This window comes from Propithecus coquereli, unplaced genomic scaffold (genome assembly GCF_000956105.1).
Source record: "Propithecus coquereli isolate 6110/MARCELLA unplaced genomic scaffold, Pcoq_1.0 Scaffold119, whole genome shotgun sequence".
Classification (NCBI taxonomy): Eukaryota; Metazoa; Chordata; class Mammalia; order Primates; family Indriidae; genus Propithecus; species Propithecus coquereli.
Window position 1 is genome coordinate 6,237,375 of NW_012135969.1, and position 20,785 is coordinate 6,258,159.

Below are 20,785 nucleotides of genomic sequence, written 5' to 3' on the forward strand. Positions count from 1 at the left end.
CCAGTGAGCTCTATGTCATTTCCCTGAGACAGACAGCTTGAATGGCAGGTATGGATGAAGAAACTGCCTCCCAAGTCCCCTTCCAGCTGGAACCCTATTTTCATTATCTTCATAGTAATACATTGATTATAATACTATTGGACTAATCAAACATCTGAAGCTCATATCATTTCAGGACACGATTTGGGGGGTACTTATCTTCCAGACAGGAGAATCTTGCTTCAATATTCATTTATTCAACATATATTTACTGAGCATCTGCTATGTACTGGGCTTTGTTCTAGGAACTAGAAATGGAGCTATGCACAAAACAGACAAAAATCCCTGCCTTCATGGATCTTACATTCTAGAATGTTAGGAGGTGAGAGATTGGTTTTCATATATGGTTTCTGGGAACACAAGTGTCACTTCCTCATTGTATTAACTCTTTTAGTGTCTTTGGAAAGACAGTCCAAGTTGTCACAGGTTTACCAAGTTTCTCTACCACAAAGTTTGGTTTATGATATTGTACTTACAACATGCAGATACGTGACTCCTTTGCCATCCTGGATCATGTCCCCAACCTGATAGTTCCAATCTCCATGCCTTGCTCCATCCCTCTAAAGACAATAATTTGCTGAGTCTTCTCTCCTCCTGGAGAGCCAGGCTGCTGGTCCAGAAAGAGTAGAAAGACCAGGGCATGACCCCACGACCGGGCCCTTCCCCCGCCCTTCTGGCTCAACAATCCCCTGGACAGGAGGCTCCTCTGAGCTGCTGGGGCTGGGGAGGGGGTGCTGCAAGCCATTTCAGGGCTGAACTCTCCATGAACCGGGAAGGGAAGAGGGTGGGGGCAGGCTGGGGAGGGGAGGCTTCTGGGCAAACCTCTCTGGCTGAGTAAATATTGAGCTGCCTCATCTCCAAGGTGGGGGTTGAAATGGAGCTGTCAGGCCAGAGTAAACTGAAGGGAGCATCAGCCTCTAAGGAGCAGAGGGCGCATGCTTTGTGGGGCTCCCTCCCTCCTCTGTTCCCCTCCAGGCAGAAAAAGGCTGCAGGGCTGAGAATTGTCTGGACCCAGGCCAGTGATCTTGAGAGCTTGAAGGAAATGGGGATGAGTGGGGGAGTTGGATAGAAAAAGAGTGATTTTAATTAGCTCTAACCAGCCAGGTAGGATAAATACAGGATGCTTCTCCACCCGACCCTCCCAGCCCCCTAGCCTCCATCCAATTTACATTCTTTCTTACCTACATCTTCTATCCTCAGAGGAAAGGATGAGTCAAGCTGCACTGGGATAATTCAACTTATATTAAAGACTGAGAAAGTAGGCCCAGAGAGGTTAAGTGACTTACCCAAGAACACAAAGAAGGCCCTTGGTAGAGAAAACTTAGGACTCCTGACTTCTACAAAATCCTGTGTATCTTTGCTGAAGTATTTGAGCCATTTCTTTCCCAATGAAGAGAATAAGAGTGGATGAGGATCAGGAGGTCAGCCTTTGGGCTGAAGTCTGCTGCTTCCTGAGCCTCCCCGTTCTCCCAGGAATGGACATTAAGCATTTTACATCTCCAGCTCCTGTCCTACCCAGGACACACTCTGATTATAGAAAGCATTTTGAGAACCAGGGAAACAGCAAAAACTGAAGCATCTGGAATACTCTGGTTGAGTCATTCAAGGAAGGTCATGCAAGGAAGTCCTTAGAGTCAGGACTGAGTAACCAAAAAAAAAAAAAAAACAAAAAACAATCTGGTACAGTAGCAGGGGGCGCCAATCTTATGGACTACAGTGAGAATGTTCTCCCAGGTTTATGCAGTGAGGCTGTCCTGGCAAGAGCATCCCTCATTATGATATTGTATTTACTGTAAGCCAGTAGTCTGTGGGATTCCCCTGACCCCTTTAATTCAGTTCATAATTATTTTATTTCCTAGCAGCAAGTCCCAAGTTATGGTGCCGGGCGGGTCTGCCGGTGCAGTGCAGGGGGCCAAGGCTGGAGGATATCTGCTTCCATCATGCCGAGACCAAGAATAACTCAGTGTAAGAAAGTAACAGAAAAATGTCTTATGTGAATATATAAAATAGGAAATTGCTACTGAACACTTTCTATGTGCCAGGCAGTGTTCTAAGCATTTCTCATCTATATCATTTATTCTTCAACATCCTGCATGGTACATCTGAAGAAATGGGAGCACAGGGAAGCTGGGCCACTGGCAGGTGCTCACCCAGCTAATACGAGGGGAACACTTTGAAAAGTAAATTGTACTCCAGAACCCCTGCCCTCTACTGCCCTAAATCAGGAACCTGAAGTATCTTCCAGACTTCTTGTCCATCTTCCCATAATGGAAAAGGAAGGGAAAGGGTATGGGACGTGAGGATAACGCTTCTTCTCTACAGGTGAGGGTTCTCAGCTGCTGGGGAGGGAATCCCTTCTATTTGTCCCTAACCCAATACACCTATCAGGAATCAAACAAGATATGAGTATAAGAAGTGGGCATAGTCAAGCTATGCTCTGGAATAGAGACTATAGAAAGGGAAGAACACATATTCCTTTTTATAATGATAATAATTGTTATAGCTTACATCTATTTATTAGGGACTATTACAAGCATTTTACACATATTCATATTAATTTAATCCTAACATCAACCCCATAAGATAGTAGATGTTATTATTCCCATTTTGTAAATAATGAAACCGGGCACGGGGAATTAGGCAACTTGGCTATGGAGAGGCAGGGCTTGGATTTGAACCCACGTTCCTAGATGTTTTCCCCAACTCCTTGGTTCTGCACTCTGACTCATTTTGACCTCCGTCATTTGGTCAACTGGAAATTCCTCCCAAGCTTCCCTATCCACACCCTTTTCCAAGCCCCATCCCACCAACCCCTTTCCAGCAGCCCAGTGGTGTTGGTACAAAAAATATTCACAACAAAGGAACCCACATTAAACATAAGAAGAACTTCAGGGCTTTAAAAACCTCTTTTTCTTTTTCTCTTGTCCAGGAGATCAAAAAGCCTCACATTTGGAGAACAAACGCCCAGGAAAATGGCAAAGGAAAGAGAAAAAGTTCACACTTGGGCTGAGAAACAGATGGTACTGAGGCTTGGGTGGAGTGGAGGCTTGACTGTCCCCCCTCAATTGGACTGCCAGGTTGGTGGGGGTGGTGGTCAGAGAGCTTGACAAACTTTTAACCAGCCCTGTGAATGCTCCTCCTGTGAAGAATCAAGACAAAAAAAAAAAAAAAACCCTCAAGATTTTTATTTACAAAACTGGAGATATTTTTTGAGATCTGGGAAATGGAGATGTGGGGGTAGAGTGTTTTCAAATTTTTCAAAAAATGTACTTTCAGATCTCCTGGTATATAGAATCCCTCCCTTCCTCAGGACGGTGAAAAAACCATCAATCTCAAAGGCTTTGAGGAGTTTAGGAGCGAAGCAGTTTGGCTTCCATTCGAGAAAGTTTAACAAGACCATCAGTTTAGCTCGATGGGGACAAAATGTGTTTTTGTTTGTTTACCATCGACTCCTTTTGTCATTTATGCTAGGAAAATATGCAATGATCTTTTCTTTCTCCAAATAAATGTCTTCAGTGTAGACCTGCCTGGGGCCTCATATTGGAAGTGGGACTCAAGTAGGAGAGTGCAAAGTGGGGAAGGGGTCAGGATCTCTGCATCTAAGATGAGAGGCTCAGATTCATTGTAGACTATTTTCAGTTCGCCCCTGTGTTAACGGAGAATTGATTTGCCCCTCATCCTTCCCTGGTAGAATCTGATAGTTCCTTTTGCTACCACCAAAAACCAAGCCAGCCAGCCTTCCCTTTTCCTCCCGGCCCTTCCGTCACCCCTCCCCCAGGACCTGTCTGCCCCAGTCTGCAACCCAGCTCCACCATCCTTCCTTACTGTGGGCTTTGCTCTAACCACTGCACCTTCCTCCTCCTCCCTGCTTTCTTGCTCACTTGTCCAAAGTTTGGAGGGTCCACAAATACCCCAACCAGAAAGCTCTACTGGCTCACACTGAATGGCTCCAAGCAAAGGGAGTTTTGTTTCTACAGACACTCACTCTTTTCCCCTCTGCCAAGGTGACCCCTTTGGGCAAGCCAAGCTTGGTGGCAATTTCAATTAAATGCAGAAAAGCAGTTAATAGATTTATTTTTAAAAGACAGAGGGCAAGACATCAGCCTCTGGGAAAGCTAGGCTTCCTCTTGCAAAACACTTCTCTTCCTCTCCAGCTGGGCTGTGCAATTATTGATAACGTTGCCTCTCCTATAATGGCACCAATTTCATTAGGAAGCAAATGCTCAACGTTGCTTACGTACATTCCTGCTCCTTTTAGCTGTCTGTCTTCCCTTGAAGGTCACGAATTAAAGAGATGGCAGTGTGGATAAGAAACCCCACCTTGGTCGCCGCTACCTCTCTCCCCTCAGGCTGTCCTGCCAGAGGGGCACATGGGCTCGCGGGGTAACCGGAATCAATAAACCGGGGCCCGAGCCCGCAGGCCCGCGTCATCTCGATGGCACCGCGCGGCTAGTGAGCGATGGCGGTTTGTTGGCCGCCGCGCAGCTTCCCGAGTCCCGGCCCCCCGCGTCTGCCGACGAAAGGTTTGCCAGTGGGACCCTCCCGGAGACAATAGCTGCCCCCGGGGCCGCGCTGTTAGCTTGTTTGGAAAGCCCAGAGGCGCTTCGAGGTAAAAAGGTCAGAGCGGGATCCGGGTTTACCTCCGTCGCCTCCGCCCACCCCCAGACCCCGGACGGTCCTACGACTTCTCCCTCCCCACCCTCCGACGGCCTCCCCTTCCCCCGCCTCGGGCTATCAGCCCTTTCTCCCGCACCCTACCCCGCCCCCAACCAGGCCCTTTCACAGCCACCTCCTTCCTGCGGTCCAGGGCCCGGAGACCGAGGGCGTTCACCTTGAGCCCCAGCGGAAAGGCATTTTGGAGGAGGGCGGGCTGAGGCCAGACTCTCACAGCTACTCGGATCCCGACATCCCCGCGGAGTCACTGGAAGGGCGCTGGGTTGGCGTGGGGCGGTGGGGTTAATGCCAATGTCAAATTTTTCAGGGACCCATGGGTCTAAGCCAGGCCTTGCTCTGGGCGGGACGGAGGGAGTTGAGGAGGAGGGAAGCGGTAGTTTGCTTCGCCTTCTCCCGCACGTCCTCCTCCTTTTGCACCCTCTTTCTGTGCTCTCCAAACAGATCTGTTTCTCCTCTTTCTTGTCTTCCTCTCAAGACCCTCTGGGAACTGTTTGATCTCCCCGGTCTTCTTCCTCCATGCCTTTCTGAGTTCTCCCAATGATCAGTGGACTGACACTGTCAGGCCTGGGGGCCTGGGGCCCTATTCTGCTTAGGCCCGTGCCCAGTAAGTCCTTCTCTTTATCCTGCTGAGATCTTAAAGCTCAGCTCTTTCCAGCCCAACCAGCCAGCAACCACTCTTTCCTCACCTCTTCCCCAGGGCTTTTGGAGTATCAGGCCTCCTCTACCCCTAGACGGAGGAGCAGAAGCAGGCGGGAAGAGGGGAAAAACACAGACTTTATTGAAATGAGGTAGTTGGAGGTACAGAGAGAGGCTGGCTTGCTTGCGGCTCAGGTTTCCAGAAACTTGGATGGTGCCTCCACTATCTCCAAGGTTCAGAGAATTGCTTGCTGTGACTGGGAGCCCTCACAGTACCTGGGCCTTCCTGGCTGCCCCCAGGGGTAGGGTGGAGATGGTGAAGAGGGTCCTGGGTTTTCCAGGAGGCAATAAATAGGGGAGGAACTAGCGGGGGCGTGCCTGCGCCTTCCTGGTTGAGGTTTGGTGGGGGCAGGCCTTGCACAGCGTTCCAGAAGTCTCTGGAGTACCAAGTTCCAAAACACTTTGGTGACTTAGTGATGAGGTCGCTGGTGAGAGGACGCAGGTCTCAGAAAACCACCTCTGGAAGCTGCATTAGTGCAATACAAATGTGCCAGGAGAGGGTTAATAGGATTAGATGGGGAGCTTTTTGGTCTGTCACAAGGCAACTGGTGCTATTGTAAGGTCTGTGGTGACTGGATTAAGGATTGGTGATAATATGCCAGCACCCAAACAGCTCCCACACAAGAACATTCAAGGCCTTCCGTCTGTCCTGGGCCTAGAAGAGGGAGTTAGGATACGAGTTCATAAGGAGAATCCTTGAAGCTCAAAGGCACTAAACTGAATAAACTGAAGTTGGAAGGGAAAAGACAATCCAGGAGGATGGGGCTGGCTCCTCCCCCCCAACATGTTGAGAGTGAGCTGATCCCCAGATGAAAGGCCTTCCCTCCACATTGACAAGTTCAGTGCCCGCCAGGCCTCTGGTCCTGTAGGGTCCCTAGCCATTAGTTCCCCACCCAGATCTCAGAAAAAGGTCCCCCCTCCCCAGCTCTAAACTGCTGTCCCAGCCCTGGAGAGGATCACCCGGGCAGTGAGGCCGAGACCCCAGTTGGGGAGAGCATGGGAGCAGGCTGGACTGGGGAGCTCCAGTGCCTGGAAGCCCCGTGGGTTGTGAGGTTCAGATCAGGAGGTAATGGAGCTGGGCGAGGCTTCAGGGGAGGTGCATGTGGACTGGTCCGAGGCATCTCCTGCCGCCTCCTTGGGGCAGCCTGGTGGAGCTGGGGGCACCCGGCCTCCCTCCCGCTCGCGCTTCTTCTGCTTCATGCGCCGGTTCTGGAACCAAATCTTGACCTGCGTTTCATTGAGCTCCAGGGTGGCGGCGATCTCCACCCTCCGTGCCCGGCTCAGGTACTTGTTGAAATGGAACTCCTTCTCCAGCTCGGTCAGCTGCCGCGTGGTGAAGTTGGTGCGGAGGCCGCTGGGCGCGCCCAGGCCCAGCTCCGACACCTTCGCTAGGGGCGGGGCAGGGAGAAAGGCCACGTCAGTTCTCTCACCTCTTTCTCCTTCTCCTCCCCTCCTCCCGGGCCGGCTCTGCGCCTCCATTCACCATTCTGTCCACCTTCAGTTCTCTAAAGTTCCCACGGATCACCAGGGACCCCAGTGGTGATCTCCAAATCTGGAGCCGCCTCCCCTAGACTTCCACCCCCGACCCCGACGCACGTCAGGTCCTGGGCCTGTGCTGGGTGCACAGATCTGGAAGTGGCGTGGGTATGGAGACTTACTCTTGGGGGTGACCCGGCTGGTACTGGGTAGGGAGACCTCACCTGACCTGAGAATGCTCTTACCTGCCTTTATCAGGGCGGCTGAAAAAGAAGAACCCAGCCCAGGCCATCTCACTGCAGGGGCAGTGCAGCTACTTTGGGCCCCGGAGAGGGGGTGGCCACGTCTGAGCCCTACCTGTCTTGGGTGGGTTTCTCTTAACCTTCATCCAGTCGAAGGTCCGAGCCGTGGGGGTGTTGGTTTCTGACCCGCAGGACGATTCCTTGTCCTCAGAGAGGAGATCAGCGTAGGACGGTGCAAAACTCGCCGCCTGCTCGTTCCCATAAGGGGGCTGCGGCGGAGGGTACGGGCCCGGGCCCCCTCCACCGGCTCCGTAGCCGTCGGATAAACCCCCTAACTGGGCCCCGTAGCTCGAGGGATGAAAATAGCCTCCGTCTCCTTCCGATTGACCCAGAGGGTAGTACTGAGAAGGCCCATAGCTGGGGCTGCAGGCAGCCGGGGTGTACCCCGAGGGCGCGGAGCTGGGGAAGGGCACCCCCAGCGCTGAAGGCGGCTGCTGAGCGGCATAGCCCGAGTTCTGCTGGAGTGCGGGGCTGGGGAGCCCCCCGCCATAGCGGCCCTCGCCTGCGTAGCTGTCAACGGCTGGAGCTGAGCTGAGGGGGAAGGAGGTTGGGGCGCTGTGGGCGCTGTAGGCGCTGGGTCCCCGATTACAGAGTGGGTACTCTAAGAAGGAGTTCATCCTATTATAGTCCATGCGTCGAGGCCGCAGGAGGGTCGGCCCGTTTGGTGGAGACACCCTCTTGCCCTACAACCTTTCGGCAGTATGTCACAGCGCTGAGGCTCGCATCCATGGCCTGGCCCAGCTCGCCTGGGCCAACACTCCCCTAGGAAGGGGGTAGGGAGTGGGGGTGGGGGGGCACATGTGATCTCTCCCAGGCCAATGGGCAAAGCGGGCCAGAGTTTGGCAGCCCCAGCGCCCATCCATCACCCCCCAAGCATTAGCATGACAAAGACACTTCAATCACCCGCAGCCCATCCATCTGAGAGCGACATGGAAGCGTCAAAAACATCTTTCTTCAAAGACTTTTGGAAAGAAGGGACCAGAGGGAGAGGGGGGGAAAGTTAGAAGAATATTCAAGACTTTCCTCCCCTCCCAGCCCCCAAGGCCTTCAATAGGCTCCTGGGTTATTAGATTTGGACAAATTCAACCCAGCTGCCCCTCACCATTCCCACCCCTCAAAGAAACCTTCCCCCCAAGACCTAGAGGTGGGAATCTAGCCTCCGTATTTTGCCCAGAACTTCTACTCCATGTTTCTTTCTCCCAATTTGTCTGGGGTTGATGGGCTAGGACAGCCGAGTGAGGTATGTTATCTTGGGCCAAATGGATGACTGTGAAGGGAGGGGCTGCAAAAACACCTAAGGGTGTGAGGCAGGGTCTGGAATCTAGAGGAAGAATTCATTAAGTGAGGGGTGGGAAAATGGCATTTCAGGGAGCAAGGCAGGACTACAGAAATGTGGAGAAAAGGATGAGAAACGCCCCATTCCTCTCTCCATCTCTCTGTATAAGCGCTCTCTCCTCATTCACACATCCATTTCTCTCCCTCAGCCTCTCTTTATTTTCTCTCTGTCTCAATCCATCTCTCTGTTCGTCCATCTTTCTCCATATTTATATTCGCTCCCTACCTATCCATCAACTCATCTCTCTAGATGTATTTATCCTCTTTCTAGCCATCCATAGCTGTAGCTGGCTCACTCACTCAGACTTAAATAACTCCCTATATCTCTCCAGAGAGCTACAATGAGCAGAGTTAGGTGATGTTTACAGGGGGGTGAAGAGGAGGCGAATTTTTATTCTGTTCTTGAAGTGTTTAAAACTAGTGGAGACCCTACATTCTTCTGGTTCCCTCCTCTCCTCTCCCTGTCACCACCCTTCATCCCCTTCCAAAACAAAACAAAACAAAACAAAAAACAAAAATCCAAGCCTCAAATCCATAAATTCAATACCAGTTAAATCTTAAAGATTACTCAAATTTTCAGTGAATTTTCTAGACTTGATAAAGGGAGTTTGCTCAGAGAGTGGGAGAATCAGTGTGGTCACCCTGAGGCTCTGACTTCTAAGGCTCTGGGGTGGAATCTCACCCCTTTCTTCTTCACTGTCTGTTGGGGAGGAAAACAGGAAATGCCTTCCTCACTCTCTGAGACCCCAGACCTGGAACGGACTAGAAGAGAAGCTCTTAGGTAGAGCCCATTGATTCTTTTTCCTCCTCCTCCGGACACACTCTGAGAACAAGAGTTTGGCGCAATCTAACACCCACACTCATTTGTAACCTGTCAGGGTGTCTGCCTGGATGGAGGCCTGGCGCTGGAGCTCCGGCAAGTCCAGGAGGGCAAGAGTTCAGGGAGGGATCTCTGTAAACAACTGAGTTGAGGAGAGGATGGGGGAGCAGGTGGGACAGGTTCAGTGAGGACCCTCAAAACTTCTTAAGTTTCCCCACCCCAGAAAGGGTAAGGTGAGTACTCCACCCTCTCCAAGTGACTCCAAAGTTGTCTCTCTCAGTCTCTGTGTCTCTCCATCCTCTGTTTCCCATCCCCCTTGGGTTTTTTTGTCCTTCTCTACGGTCCCCTCTCCTGCTTTCTGTTCTGTCACCAGCATCACACTGCCCTTCTCTTCTCTAATAACTGTGGGCCTGGCTTAGCCCCCAGCTATGAAAGAGCTCAAAGCAAGTCACAGAACCCCTATCTCCTTTCCCTCTGTGTACTCTGCTTCGGACCCAGCTCCAGGTTGGGGGAAGGTGTCCAGCTGATAACTCCTTAAGAGAGATGCAATGGGGGAGAGTGAGAGAATGCTCACTTGCCAAAGGGATGAGAGCAGACAAAGGGAAGGAGAACTGAGGTGGGGGGAGGGGGGAGTGGCCTGGTAGAGAGATTGAAGAGAAAAGGATTATTGAGATGGGAGCAAGCTTATTTCTTTCCATTTCACCTTTTTTGGGGGGAGGGATTTGTAGATACTCCCAACTCTTTCCTCTCATTTTAAGATGTCCTACACACAGGCTGAGACCTTTGGAGAAGACTTTGGGTGGAGGGAACTAGGATTTGTCTTCTAACCCCAAATCTGAGTTAGGCCTATATCTGATCTGGTTATCCCGCTTCTGAGAGACTTGAACCTTCTTCACTTTCCACCTTTTCTTCATCCCAGGGAGAACTTTCTCACCCTATCTCTTGCCCCCCCCCCAAGGAAAGGAATAATTTGAGGTCTAATGGAAAAAGCAAATTTCAAATCAGTTAATAAGGCAGCACAGATCTGTCTGGGAGTTGGGGAAATGCATCCCCTCTACAACAGCTGAAGTCACCAATAGTCTTTTATTAATGACAGGTAGAAAAGGCTGGGGCAAAAGTGCCTCAAGCTATATTGTGCATTGCAGTGATTGCTTTGGTCTCTCAGTCCTTCAAGTTCACTATGCTCTCCAATGCATCCCTAGGTCTTGCCACCTTCTCTTGTGTAGCAGGTATTTAAAAATTTCCCAAAGTTCCCAGCTCCAGCAGAAAGGATTGGGAGAACCAAGCAACTTGGCTCCGTAGGTTCCCAAGCTCCTCCTCCTTAAAAGAAGCTTCACCAGCTGAAGGAGTAATCTATGGACTAGAGGATTTTTTGGTTAACTAAATTAAATTCACTAGAGAGGGTTTGGGTGCACTAAACACCAGAGTGAAATAAAGTTTATTTCCTAGTTTATATGATCTGCTTTACATATAAGAGAGCAAAGAGAAAAAATAGACATGTTTAAAACCGAAATTATCTTTGAGGGTTGTTGGTCCATATTATACTGAGAATGCAAGGCAGGGAGACCATTTTAACCAGAACAGGGCAATGTTACAAGTTTAAACCTCAGATGATGATCCTTTCTGTGGAGGAAGTTGCTTTCATTGGGGGGTTGGCAGGAGCAATCTAACAGTTCTTTGCTGAGGCCTTAAATGTCTCTATCTCCTCTCCTCAGACCCCAGACCTGAAAGGGACTAGAAGAGAAGCTCTTAGGTAGAGCCCATTGATTCTTTTTTTTTTTTTTTGAGACAGAGTCTCACTGTGTTGCCTGGGCTAGAGTGCCATGGCGTCATCCTAGCTCACAGCAACCTCAAACTCCTGGGCTCAAGCGATCCTCCTGCCTCAGCCTCCCGAGTAGCTGGGACTACAGACATGTGCCATCATGCCCGGCTAATTTTTTCTATATATTTTTAGTTGTCCAATTAATTTCTTTCTATTTTTTTAGTAGAGACGGGGGTCTTGCTCTTGCTCAGGCTGGTTTCGAACTCCTGAGCTCAAACAATCCGCCCGCCTCTGGCCTCTCAGAGAGCTAGGATTACAGGCATGAGCCACTGCACCTGGCCCCATTGATTCTTTTTCCTCCTCCTCCAGACACACTCTGAGAACAAGAGCTTGGTGCAATCTTACACCACCTCCCAAATCTTGGGAGGCCAAACCCAAGATCAATGTTTGGAGCTTAAGAACTATAACAATATTCAGGGTTGTAATTTTTTCACTATAAGAAATGGCTCTTTTTGCAATGTGGGCTCCTGTGGTGTTGAAAAAATAAAATTAAAAAAACAAAGATATGGATTTTTGTTGCCCTTGGAGGAAGGATGAAGTCTGAATTCGATGTCATTTCTTTTAATACATACCAGTTAAATCATCATGAATCTGGTTGAGAATCCTAGACTGTGGGCAGTACATATTGTAATGGGATTAGTACCAGGTTTGGGGCCAGAATACTTGTGTTCAAGTCCTTACTTGGCCATTTTTTAGCATTATGACCTTGGACAAGTTTCTTGACTTCTCTGAGTCTGAGCCTCAGAGAAGAAGAATGGGTTTAATACTACTTACTTCACTGCATTGTCAGTAGGAATAAAGCAAACAAGAAAATATAAACCATAGAGAACGCTCTAAATGTGTGACATTAACCTTACATACACATTCTGAAATAGTATGAGTCATTCTTCTGTTTTTTAATATAACTAGCATTATTAAAATATGGAAATATGTGATCATAGAATAGTATATGTGCTATATTTTCATGTAACATATCACCATATATTATGCAATATTTACTTTATCATGTGAAAATTTCATTGAGAATTGAGAAGTTTGACTCTATTTGGGCAAAGGATTTTCTTCTAAACTAAAGATCTTTTTGAAAACTAAAGCCTAATATTTTATATCTATAAAGAACCCAAATGATTAAAATTGCAGCAGAAAGGTTTGAGGTTGTATATTAGAAAGAACTTCTTGATTTTTCAAATATTTGGGAAAAGTTTTCTAAGGAGGAGGTTGTCTCTTTTTCCATAAGGGATTAGGTTAGAAACTATCCTTCCCAGAGGGGGAAGGGGTTGAACCTGACTTCTGGGATCTAGATAGATCAACAGGATGTAAACTTTCATCTTGAGTGAATAATTAGGGGCATGATTAAATAATAATTGGGATCTTTCTAAAAGGAAAGGTTAGAGTGACATGAAGAATTGAAATAATTTTCTATTTAACTGGTTTTTATCTAAGTGTGATAGTTTTGGCCCAAATGTCCACTTTGGAAACCTTATCAAACACTGATCAAGCTGAATTTGGATCTGAATGACTGTCCAGACTGTGATTTTTCTGTGGTAGTTGGAAGTTAGGGAAGGTTTTAAGGGATTTCCTTCACTGTTTACTCTCTCCTCTGAGGAAGAAGCAGTTTGTTAGTTCTCCTTCAGGCACTAAATATTTCCCTTACCACTGAGTGTGGAGAGAGAGATGGGGGCCTTGGGAGTGAGAAGAGAGAAGAGGGGTGGGGCAGAGCTAAGCTGGAGGAGTCAATGGAGGATCTGGGACATCCCAGGCTCAATAGGCAGAGGGGATGAAGGGGGGGCCTTGGAGGCCACCTTCTACAAAGTGAGAGCGTGCCTGTGACTGAGAGCACATTCTAAAAAGAGGTTCAGTGCTGGGAGCAAGTGCTTGCCAGAGACTTGGGAAAGAGGTGGGTAGGGGAATTCAGTAGTGCTGTTTAGGGAGACTCAGAAATTGTGCCTATGATCTGATGCCTTAGCAACCAGATAAAACCTAACTAAAGGAGACTTTTAAAATCTAGTACACCATGTCAAAGAAGAAGTTTGGTGGATCTATTTATATGAAATGGCCTACTTGTTTTAAAAATAAGAGTAAATATAACCAAATGTTGGGGAAGGTGGCAGAGGATGAAAGCCAGAGGAAAACTTGGCTAAGACACTTTTCAGTACTCATATTTATTGACTACCTGGCACACAGCACTGCTCCCAATTACATGCTTATTGAAAAGATTTGTTTCTCCCTACTTATTTAAATAATGATTAAGGCATGATTGTTGGTATAAAGATACAAATTAAAATTTGTTAAAATGGCCCCACTGGATACATGGGAGGTAGGTTATTGTCAAACACCAAGAGTCACTTAAGACCACCTGACATTGGCCATAATAAATATTTAATACATTGCTTGGGAAGACTAGCAAATATACATTTAGCCTATGTTAATGTAGAGTACATTAGAGGCATTAAATTCTTCCATTTATTTCACAAGATAGAGAAACTGAGGTCCAGAAAGGGGAAGGGACTTGCCCAGGCATAAGTTAACTTTTTTTTTAATGACTCAGGGTTATCACAATTGCAAGTAATTCCTCAGTCTAATGGTCCTTTGCTTTCACCATAATATTAATGAGCCATGGATCTTAAAAGAGTCATCCACTAAGAGCAGGGTAGACTGACCAGTAGCTTTCTGGGCTGCACTGAACATTCCTACTCCAACCACAGCCAATTTATAACCAGTCTATACTACAGAGCACTCACAGTTGGTCCTGACCCAAGAGCATCCCTGCCCCAGTCAAGATGGAATAAGTGAGTGCAGCAGCCTGGTGCTGCCCTCTAACTTGCCACCAGCACTGTAGGGTCTGATGCCCTGTCTGGGAACCACTGCTCTTCCCCTTCTTTCTCCATACCAACTGGGAAAGCTTGGGCCAAACAGGATGACCCCAGAGGTGAAAAAAAGGAAAAGGAGTTGATTTGGAACACACAGGCATCCTGAATTCCAATCCTTTATGAATTCCAAATTGCCAGGCATTCCCTTGAATTTGAAGTCGTTTGGGGAGATTGAAGATGGGAATCATTTTCCTTCCAGAAATGCGTTGCTTCTTTGTTCTGCTGTGGTGTTATCAGGATAGTGAGTTTTGTGAATTTGGGAAAGGAGAGAGACAGGAAAGTGTGTGTTTCCTGTAAAAAGAGTTCCAACTCCTCTCTAATAATCAGCCAACAGGAAATACCTGGACTGGGAACTTCTCACCCCTAGGATATCCAAAGTACCTGAATCTAAACAGGTAGATACAACCTTTGGCTGGAACCTCCTGGCTCCTCAGTCACTTTGGCAGGGACGGAATCAGGATTGATGTACCCCCCCCCCCAGGCAGGACCTGAGATTCCCTGCCCCTTGGGCTACTGGGTTTGGGTTGGGAGAATTGGTAGGCAGGGGCTAGGTAAAGTGGGTCAAAAATTCTTAAGCATGGAGGAAAGCAGAAAGCAAGGTAACACTGTGATCTAGCAGTACTTCTCAAACTTTAGTGTGCATATAAATCACTTGGAGATCTGCTAAATTTCAGATTCTGATTCAGTAGGTCTGGAGTGGGGCCTGAGATTCTACATTTCTAAGTAGCTCACAGGTAATGCTGATGCTGTTTGCTGCTGGCCCGTGGAATATCCAGGCTCTAGAGAACTGGCACCTCAGAGGCCCCTGAGTGTTGCAGACCATCATTCTGCAATGGGAATTCTCTCCAGCAGAGCAGACTGCATTTTTTGGCAGTGATGAAGGGTGCTCTCCTTTTCACCAAAGAAACCAGAAGGTGGGCCATTAGCAAGGTCTTTCTGGTATTCTTAATAACTGCAAGAGCATTTTTAATTAGACCAAATTATCTAGTTTGGTTGTCCATAGAAATCAAAGCCCCAGCTGAAATGTCTGTTTCATTTTGCTAGTGTAGAGATGGCTTATGTGCTGTGATTTTTAAGATGTTCAACACTGCCTGTGGGCATATTTTATGGAGAAATAAACACACAGCCCAATGAGATGTATAGTGTGGTTTTAATATATTGTATATTCACTTATTTATGGGGAAAATAAACACACAAGCCAATAAGCTGTGTATTATTACTTTAATATATTGAATTTATTTCATACCTATATATTTTATGAGGGAAAATAAACTAAGATACACGATATTATAATAACACATTTAATTGTTCTATATTAATTTATTTATGAGAGAAATAAGCGCAATTCAACATGACATAAGATTATTTAATGCATGAGATGAATTCTATATTAAGACAGTTTAAGGGATTAAATTCCAGCTAAATAATGTGTGTACTTTCCACATTGAGGGACCTGTTAAAAAAATATGCAAAGGGCCTGCTTGTCTAGTCCTCTATATCACAACCTGTGTTGGCTCCCTCCTCATCCTGACACTTGCTGACTCTCAGTGCCAAGTTCTCTAAGTCCCTGTCCTGCTGGTCCAGGGGAAAGTCTGAGAGGCCCAGGAAATAAACTGCTTTTAGAGAATGGCAGCATCTGCCGGGAAAGTAGCCCCGCAGTGTCTGTTTCTGAGCCAGAGAAATATTAAGTAAACCTAAGGAGGATGGATGGCTTTCTAGGGCCTTTTAAATCTCTGCGTTCCCAGAACAAACCAGGAAGCAGACGGGGGAGATTGATCCTTGGTTCCCGATCACCGGGTTTACATGGAGCTGGGCAAAGTGGGGTGGGGGACTGGACATGGTGTTGAGATGGAAAATGAAGTTGTTGGCCCAGGACAGGTGGGCCTGCATTTGGAGAAAGCCCTGGCCTGGCTTCAAATCCCAGAGCGAAGGATCAAAAGACAGACTACGCGAGGCAAACCTGGGCCCGTAGACCGGCCACTCTCCTTCCCTCCCTACTTCCACCCGACTCCCCTTCCATCTCGCGTCCTCAGCATCCGTTGGATTCACTTTTAAAATAAAAAAACAAATAACAAATAAAAACTAATGGGAGGCTCCCAGTGTCCCTTTCTTCCCTGGCGTCTGGAAGATCCAGCGAGGAGAGGCTGGGGGCGGGGGCACAGCCCGGGGGCTGGGCTGGGCCGGGCCCATCCCGAAGCGGCTGTCATGGCGGCCGCAGTCTCTTCCCTCGCCCTCCCTGCCGCCCGGCCCCAGCGCCATTTTGAGCATCTTCCTTGCTTCCCTGTCTCCCTCCCGCTCTCCTCGCTCCTCCTTCTCTCCCCGCGGGCCGAGTGCCTCCCGACGCTGCCCGAGCCTCCCTGGGCTTGTCGCCTCGCTGCTTCTCGGATGCTCTTCCAACTCCGGCAACCCCAGGGTGACTGGCAGCGCCACATTTCTCAGCCGATCTCTTTTCTTGCCCACTTGGAAGCCAGTTACCGTCCTTGGATATGGGGCTCTGCTTCCAGAGAAAACCCCCATCCCCAATCCATTCCTTGGCCACCTTACAGCTCCTAGGAGGCCCGGCTCATGCCCCAGGCCTCTCATCCTCAGCCTTTCTGCGTTCCCAATAAGGCCCTCCGCCCCGCTTCGGAAACCGAAGCAAGAAGCCTGGGAAGCCCTAGGATCCCTCTCAATTCAACTAAACCTCTGCGCCCCCCGAAGTGCCCCGGAAAGCTGTCCCCGGGCCTCCTCTCCTGCACCCTGCTCTGTTCGCAGCACACCCTCTCCCTCCATCTGCCCACCTTTATTTCTAAGCAGAGGCCCAGGGAACACCCGCGCAGGGCCAAAGGCCCTCTGTCCTTCTGTGTACGTGGGGGGTGGGGGAAGTGACTGAGCTTCCAGCAACCCCTCAACTCTTCCCAGAGCCGTGGGTGGAGAAGCGGCCACAAGTCGGGACTACCTTTGTACCATCCGGACTTCGCCGGCCCAGAGGATTTAGCTGTCGTGTGGGCCACTGAACCTGACAAGCTTCGCGCAGGTCCTAGAGGGATGAGGACGGCCCTTGGGGACGGGGGAAAGGGACTAAGTCCCGACACAAGCACTCACTTTCGTATTAGAAAGACATTTATTTCATCTATGAAAATAATGTACAATAAATACTTTCCCCTTTTCCTATTATTAAGGAATTTTAATAAATAATCTACTGTCTAAAACTTTAAAAAAAAGAGGAAAATAGGTCCCTCTAGTTCGTTTTAAGAAATTCCCCCTAGAGTTTAATTATTCCTGAGATTTCGTTGGAAGGAGTCTACCAAATGGAATTTTTCTGTGTGATTTGAAAGAGATGCCCGAGTGCCCAATATTTTAGAGAAAGAAAGGGAGTGAATTAAATGCTAATTCAATAATATCTGAATTTTAGCAAAACAAATATCTACGCAACTGGGGGGCGGGGAGGCTCAATTTTTCCAGCAAACTGCCAAGGAGGGCGGGGGTCCAAAGGGCCGGGGAGGAGGAAACGGGTTAGGGAAACTGCAGGTCGATGGCACAGAGCGTGCTGGTGAAGAAGTCCAGGTCTTCCTCGGAAAAGGGGACAGGGCTGTCGAACGAACCCTGTAGGCTCGGGGAGAGGCCTCCGGACAGCTGGAAACAGGAGTCGGCCGCGAAGAAGTTGAGGTCAGGCAGGAAAGGCGAATCCTGCCGCTCCGGGAAGGTGTCTTCTAACAATAGCCGGGGCTCCAGACCGCCGGCTCCGCGCAGCGCGCAGCCGGGGCTCGGCGCGCCCTCCAAGCGATCGGCAAAAGGCAAGGGACCTGGGGCGCCCAGGGGCCCCGGCGCAACCTCAGGCGGGTGAGAGCAAGCTTCCCGCGCCGCCCGCGAGGCGGAGGGACCGCCTGGGCTGGTCGCGGGCTCCTCGGCGGGGTCGCCGGTGTCCTCCAGGGCGCCAGGACCAGCTGGCTCCCCGTCGGGCGGCTCTCGGTGCTGCGTCTGCCGCTTGTGCTTCATGCGCCGGTTCTGGAACCAGACTTTGACCTGCCTCTCGGTAAGGTCCAGCAAGGCCGCGATCTCGACGCGGCGCGGACGGCACAGGTATTTGTTAAAGTGGAATTCCTTCTCCAGCTCCAGCAGCTGCGTGTTGGTGTAAGCCGTACGCAGCCTGCGCACCCCGCCGCCACCAGCCTCCGGCAGTCCCGGGCCATCTACAGGAAAAACAGGCTGGGCGTCACAGCGGGCTGTGTCCTCAGCCCAACCTCAGTTCAGCAGAGATAAAGACTACCCCATCCGCCAAAAACAGTATCATCAGTCTCCCCTTCCTTCCCCCCCAACCAAAGAGGCTCGCTCTCACTGCTTTTTGATTCTTTGCGCTCTCTCCCTAGCCGACAGCCGTGGCCCGGGTCGGGGCAAAGTATTCAGAGCCGCCCACAGGCCGTACAGCGAGCGAAGAGCCGCTCCCTTTCGCGCCCAGAACCTCAGGACCCCCCTACCAACTCTTCCCAGTGGACCCCTCAGTTCGGAACTTTCCAACCCAACCCGAGACAGGGTTCATAAAGGTGGTTCTTCGCCCCTCTTCCCAGCTCTCAAATTGCCTGTGTTCTCTTAGGGCTGGGGGAGGGAGGACCGCCTCTTTTCCTGCCTGCAGATTCAATCCCAGCAACAACACACTCATTCCCCTACAGTTACGGGCGAAAACCTCAATCGAATCCTTTTCTTCTAGCAGAGAAAAAGCGCTTCCCCAACCAGCTTCCAAAATCTGCTGCAGAAAAAAAAAATGCTGGCAGAGGCTAGGCCTGAACCCCAGCGGGATATTCTGCTTCCCTATCCCAGGAATGGACGGAGCAAGGAACCCCAACAGGCTCGCCACCTTTTTTTTAACCTCCCCCGCCGCTCTTTCTCCCCCTCTCTTCTAGCTGCCCCTCACCCCACCCCCACGACGCTTACCGACCTGCAGCCGATCCGACCCCGGAGGCCTGGACGGAGGAGGCGGCCAGGGAAGGAGACGTGGCGGATTGGCTGGGTTTCTTGGCGGATTTCTTCTCTTTCATCCAGGGGAACTCGGGGGCTGGGGGGGCAGCGGGGAGCGGCGGCGGTGGCGGCGGCAGAACTGGCCCATCTTCGACTCGCTTTTGGCTTCCCGGTCTCTGAAGGGTGGAGGCGCCGGGCTGGAGGCTGGGGAAGGTTTGCTCGAAAGGAGGAGGAGGAGGAATTAATGTCGACTCTTTGATTGATGAAGTTTGAAATGTCTCCAAGACAGCGGGGAAGGAAGTCAGACACTCGGCGAGCGATGGCTGGCTGTTTATAAACCCAATCTCCCTCTCAAATTCAAAATTCATGGCTTTCAATGGTGGGGGAGGGGGCCTGCTGGGGGGGGCGTCAGGAGGGAGGATCGGAAGGGACCCCCCCTCCTGCCCCCCCCAGGTTTATGTGATGAAGCGATTTTGGGAGGGGGAGATTTTGCTCTCTCTCTCTTTTTTTAAATTTTGGGCCTTTATAATTGTATATTGCTGATAAATACAAGCGTATGGGGACTCTCTCTATTAAACCCAGGACTCCGGCGAAATTGCAGGGAATTCATGGTCACGGGACCGGCCTCGGCCAATCGCTCGTCTGGGCCTGGTGAAAAACAGAGAGCATTATTTGCTTTAATTGATTCAAAAACTCCAGAGTACCACGACCTGGACACCATGAGCCCCCATTCCTTACACCAGTGCCTCACACTCTCTCTCAAAGGCTTCCCTTTCTCCGGAAAAGCTAGAGGAACCTCTTCCTCATCCCCTTCAGAGGATGGGAGGTTGCAGGAGCCTGGGAAACAGGAATCTAAGAGAGAAATCTTCGTCTTTTCCAGATATTTTTAATAGAGTAAATTAATGCTTTCTTTATGGTCAGCAACATCCTCTCCTCCACAAAAAAGGAAAGACGAATGAGAATCTTAATGTTGAAGGAAGAGTAGAAAGAGGCTTCCACTCTTTGAAAAAGGTAGTGTTAAGATGCAAATAAAGAAGATAGATTTACAATCCTCAGCACCAGTATCCCCATCGCACCCTTCAAAAGCAACAGTTAAATCTTGGAAAATGGACAGGCATTCCCAGGCTAACAGAAGAGTGAGATAAGATAGTGAGGGGCACTTGGGGGCCTCTGGCCTCCATAGCTGTGTGGCCTGGGTTCCCTTCTCTGCCCAGTGTTTACAGCACTGGCCCTGTCCCTTATGTCCACCTGCCTTCCTCATCTGTGGCATCCACACTTCTCTATGACATCCCCCTTCAAACAGGCAGGGTCTAAGATGCATATGCACCCACTCAAAGGCATGAACAAGATAGCCACTGATTTAACTTAGAGTACTCTCAAAGCTCAGGTCAGTGTATGTGCGTGTGGGTGTCAGGGAGCTTTTCCCCCAGGACAAAGCTCATTTTTGCCATTGTGCTAGTTAAAAAAAAAAAAAAAATCCCTGACAAAAGAATTCCCTGAAGATGGAGGGGGTGGAAGTAATGACCACTGAGATGATATTCCATTTATGGCCCCTGGGGAAAATGTTTTTTAAAATTTATTTTATTTTGAGGGAACCAAGATAGTCTGAACTTTAGAGTGTTGTAATTTTCTAGAGGGAGGGGGCACAAGACTCAGAGCCCCAAGCACTTGGTGGGAAACTAGGCCTCCAAGCGGAAAATGAAAAGTCCATCTGGGGGAAGATTTTTAAATAAGTGGGTCAGAGGGATGGACAGGAGATGAGGCGATCAATCTTAGCCCCCTGACAGCTCCCTCCGATTGCATCAAAGAATTTTGC

At 49.4% G+C, this 20,785-nt stretch overlaps 2 protein-coding genes across 2 annotated transcripts; both read right to left on the reverse strand.

Annotated features, from left to right (window-relative positions):
- Nucleotides 1-6,354: 6,354 nt before the first annotated feature.
- Nucleotides 6,355-7,905, reverse strand: HOXB1 (homeobox B1). Its single transcript, XM_012661022.1, has 2 exons — nt 7,243-7,905; nt 6,355-6,797 (listed from the first exon to the last, which is right to left on the reverse strand). Exons 1-2 carry the CDS (start codon nt 7,817-7,819, stop codon nt 6,469-6,471), a joined length of 906 nt encoding a protein of 301 aa, XP_012516476.1. The 5' UTR covers nt 7,820-7,905; the 3' UTR covers nt 6,355-6,468.
- Nucleotides 7,906-17,122: 9,217 nt separating this feature from the next.
- Nucleotides 17,123-19,458, reverse strand: HOXB2 (homeobox B2). The gene is made up of 2 exons (XM_012660794.1): nt 18,950-19,458; nt 17,123-18,206 (listed from the first exon to the last, which is right to left on the reverse strand). The coding sequence occupies exons 1-2, from the start codon at nt 19,335-19,337 to the stop codon at nt 17,530-17,532; spliced, it is 1,065 nt and encodes a 354-aa protein (XP_012516248.1). The 5' UTR covers nt 19,338-19,458; the 3' UTR covers nt 17,123-17,529.
- Between the last annotated feature and the right edge of the window lie 1,327 nt (nt 19,459-20,785).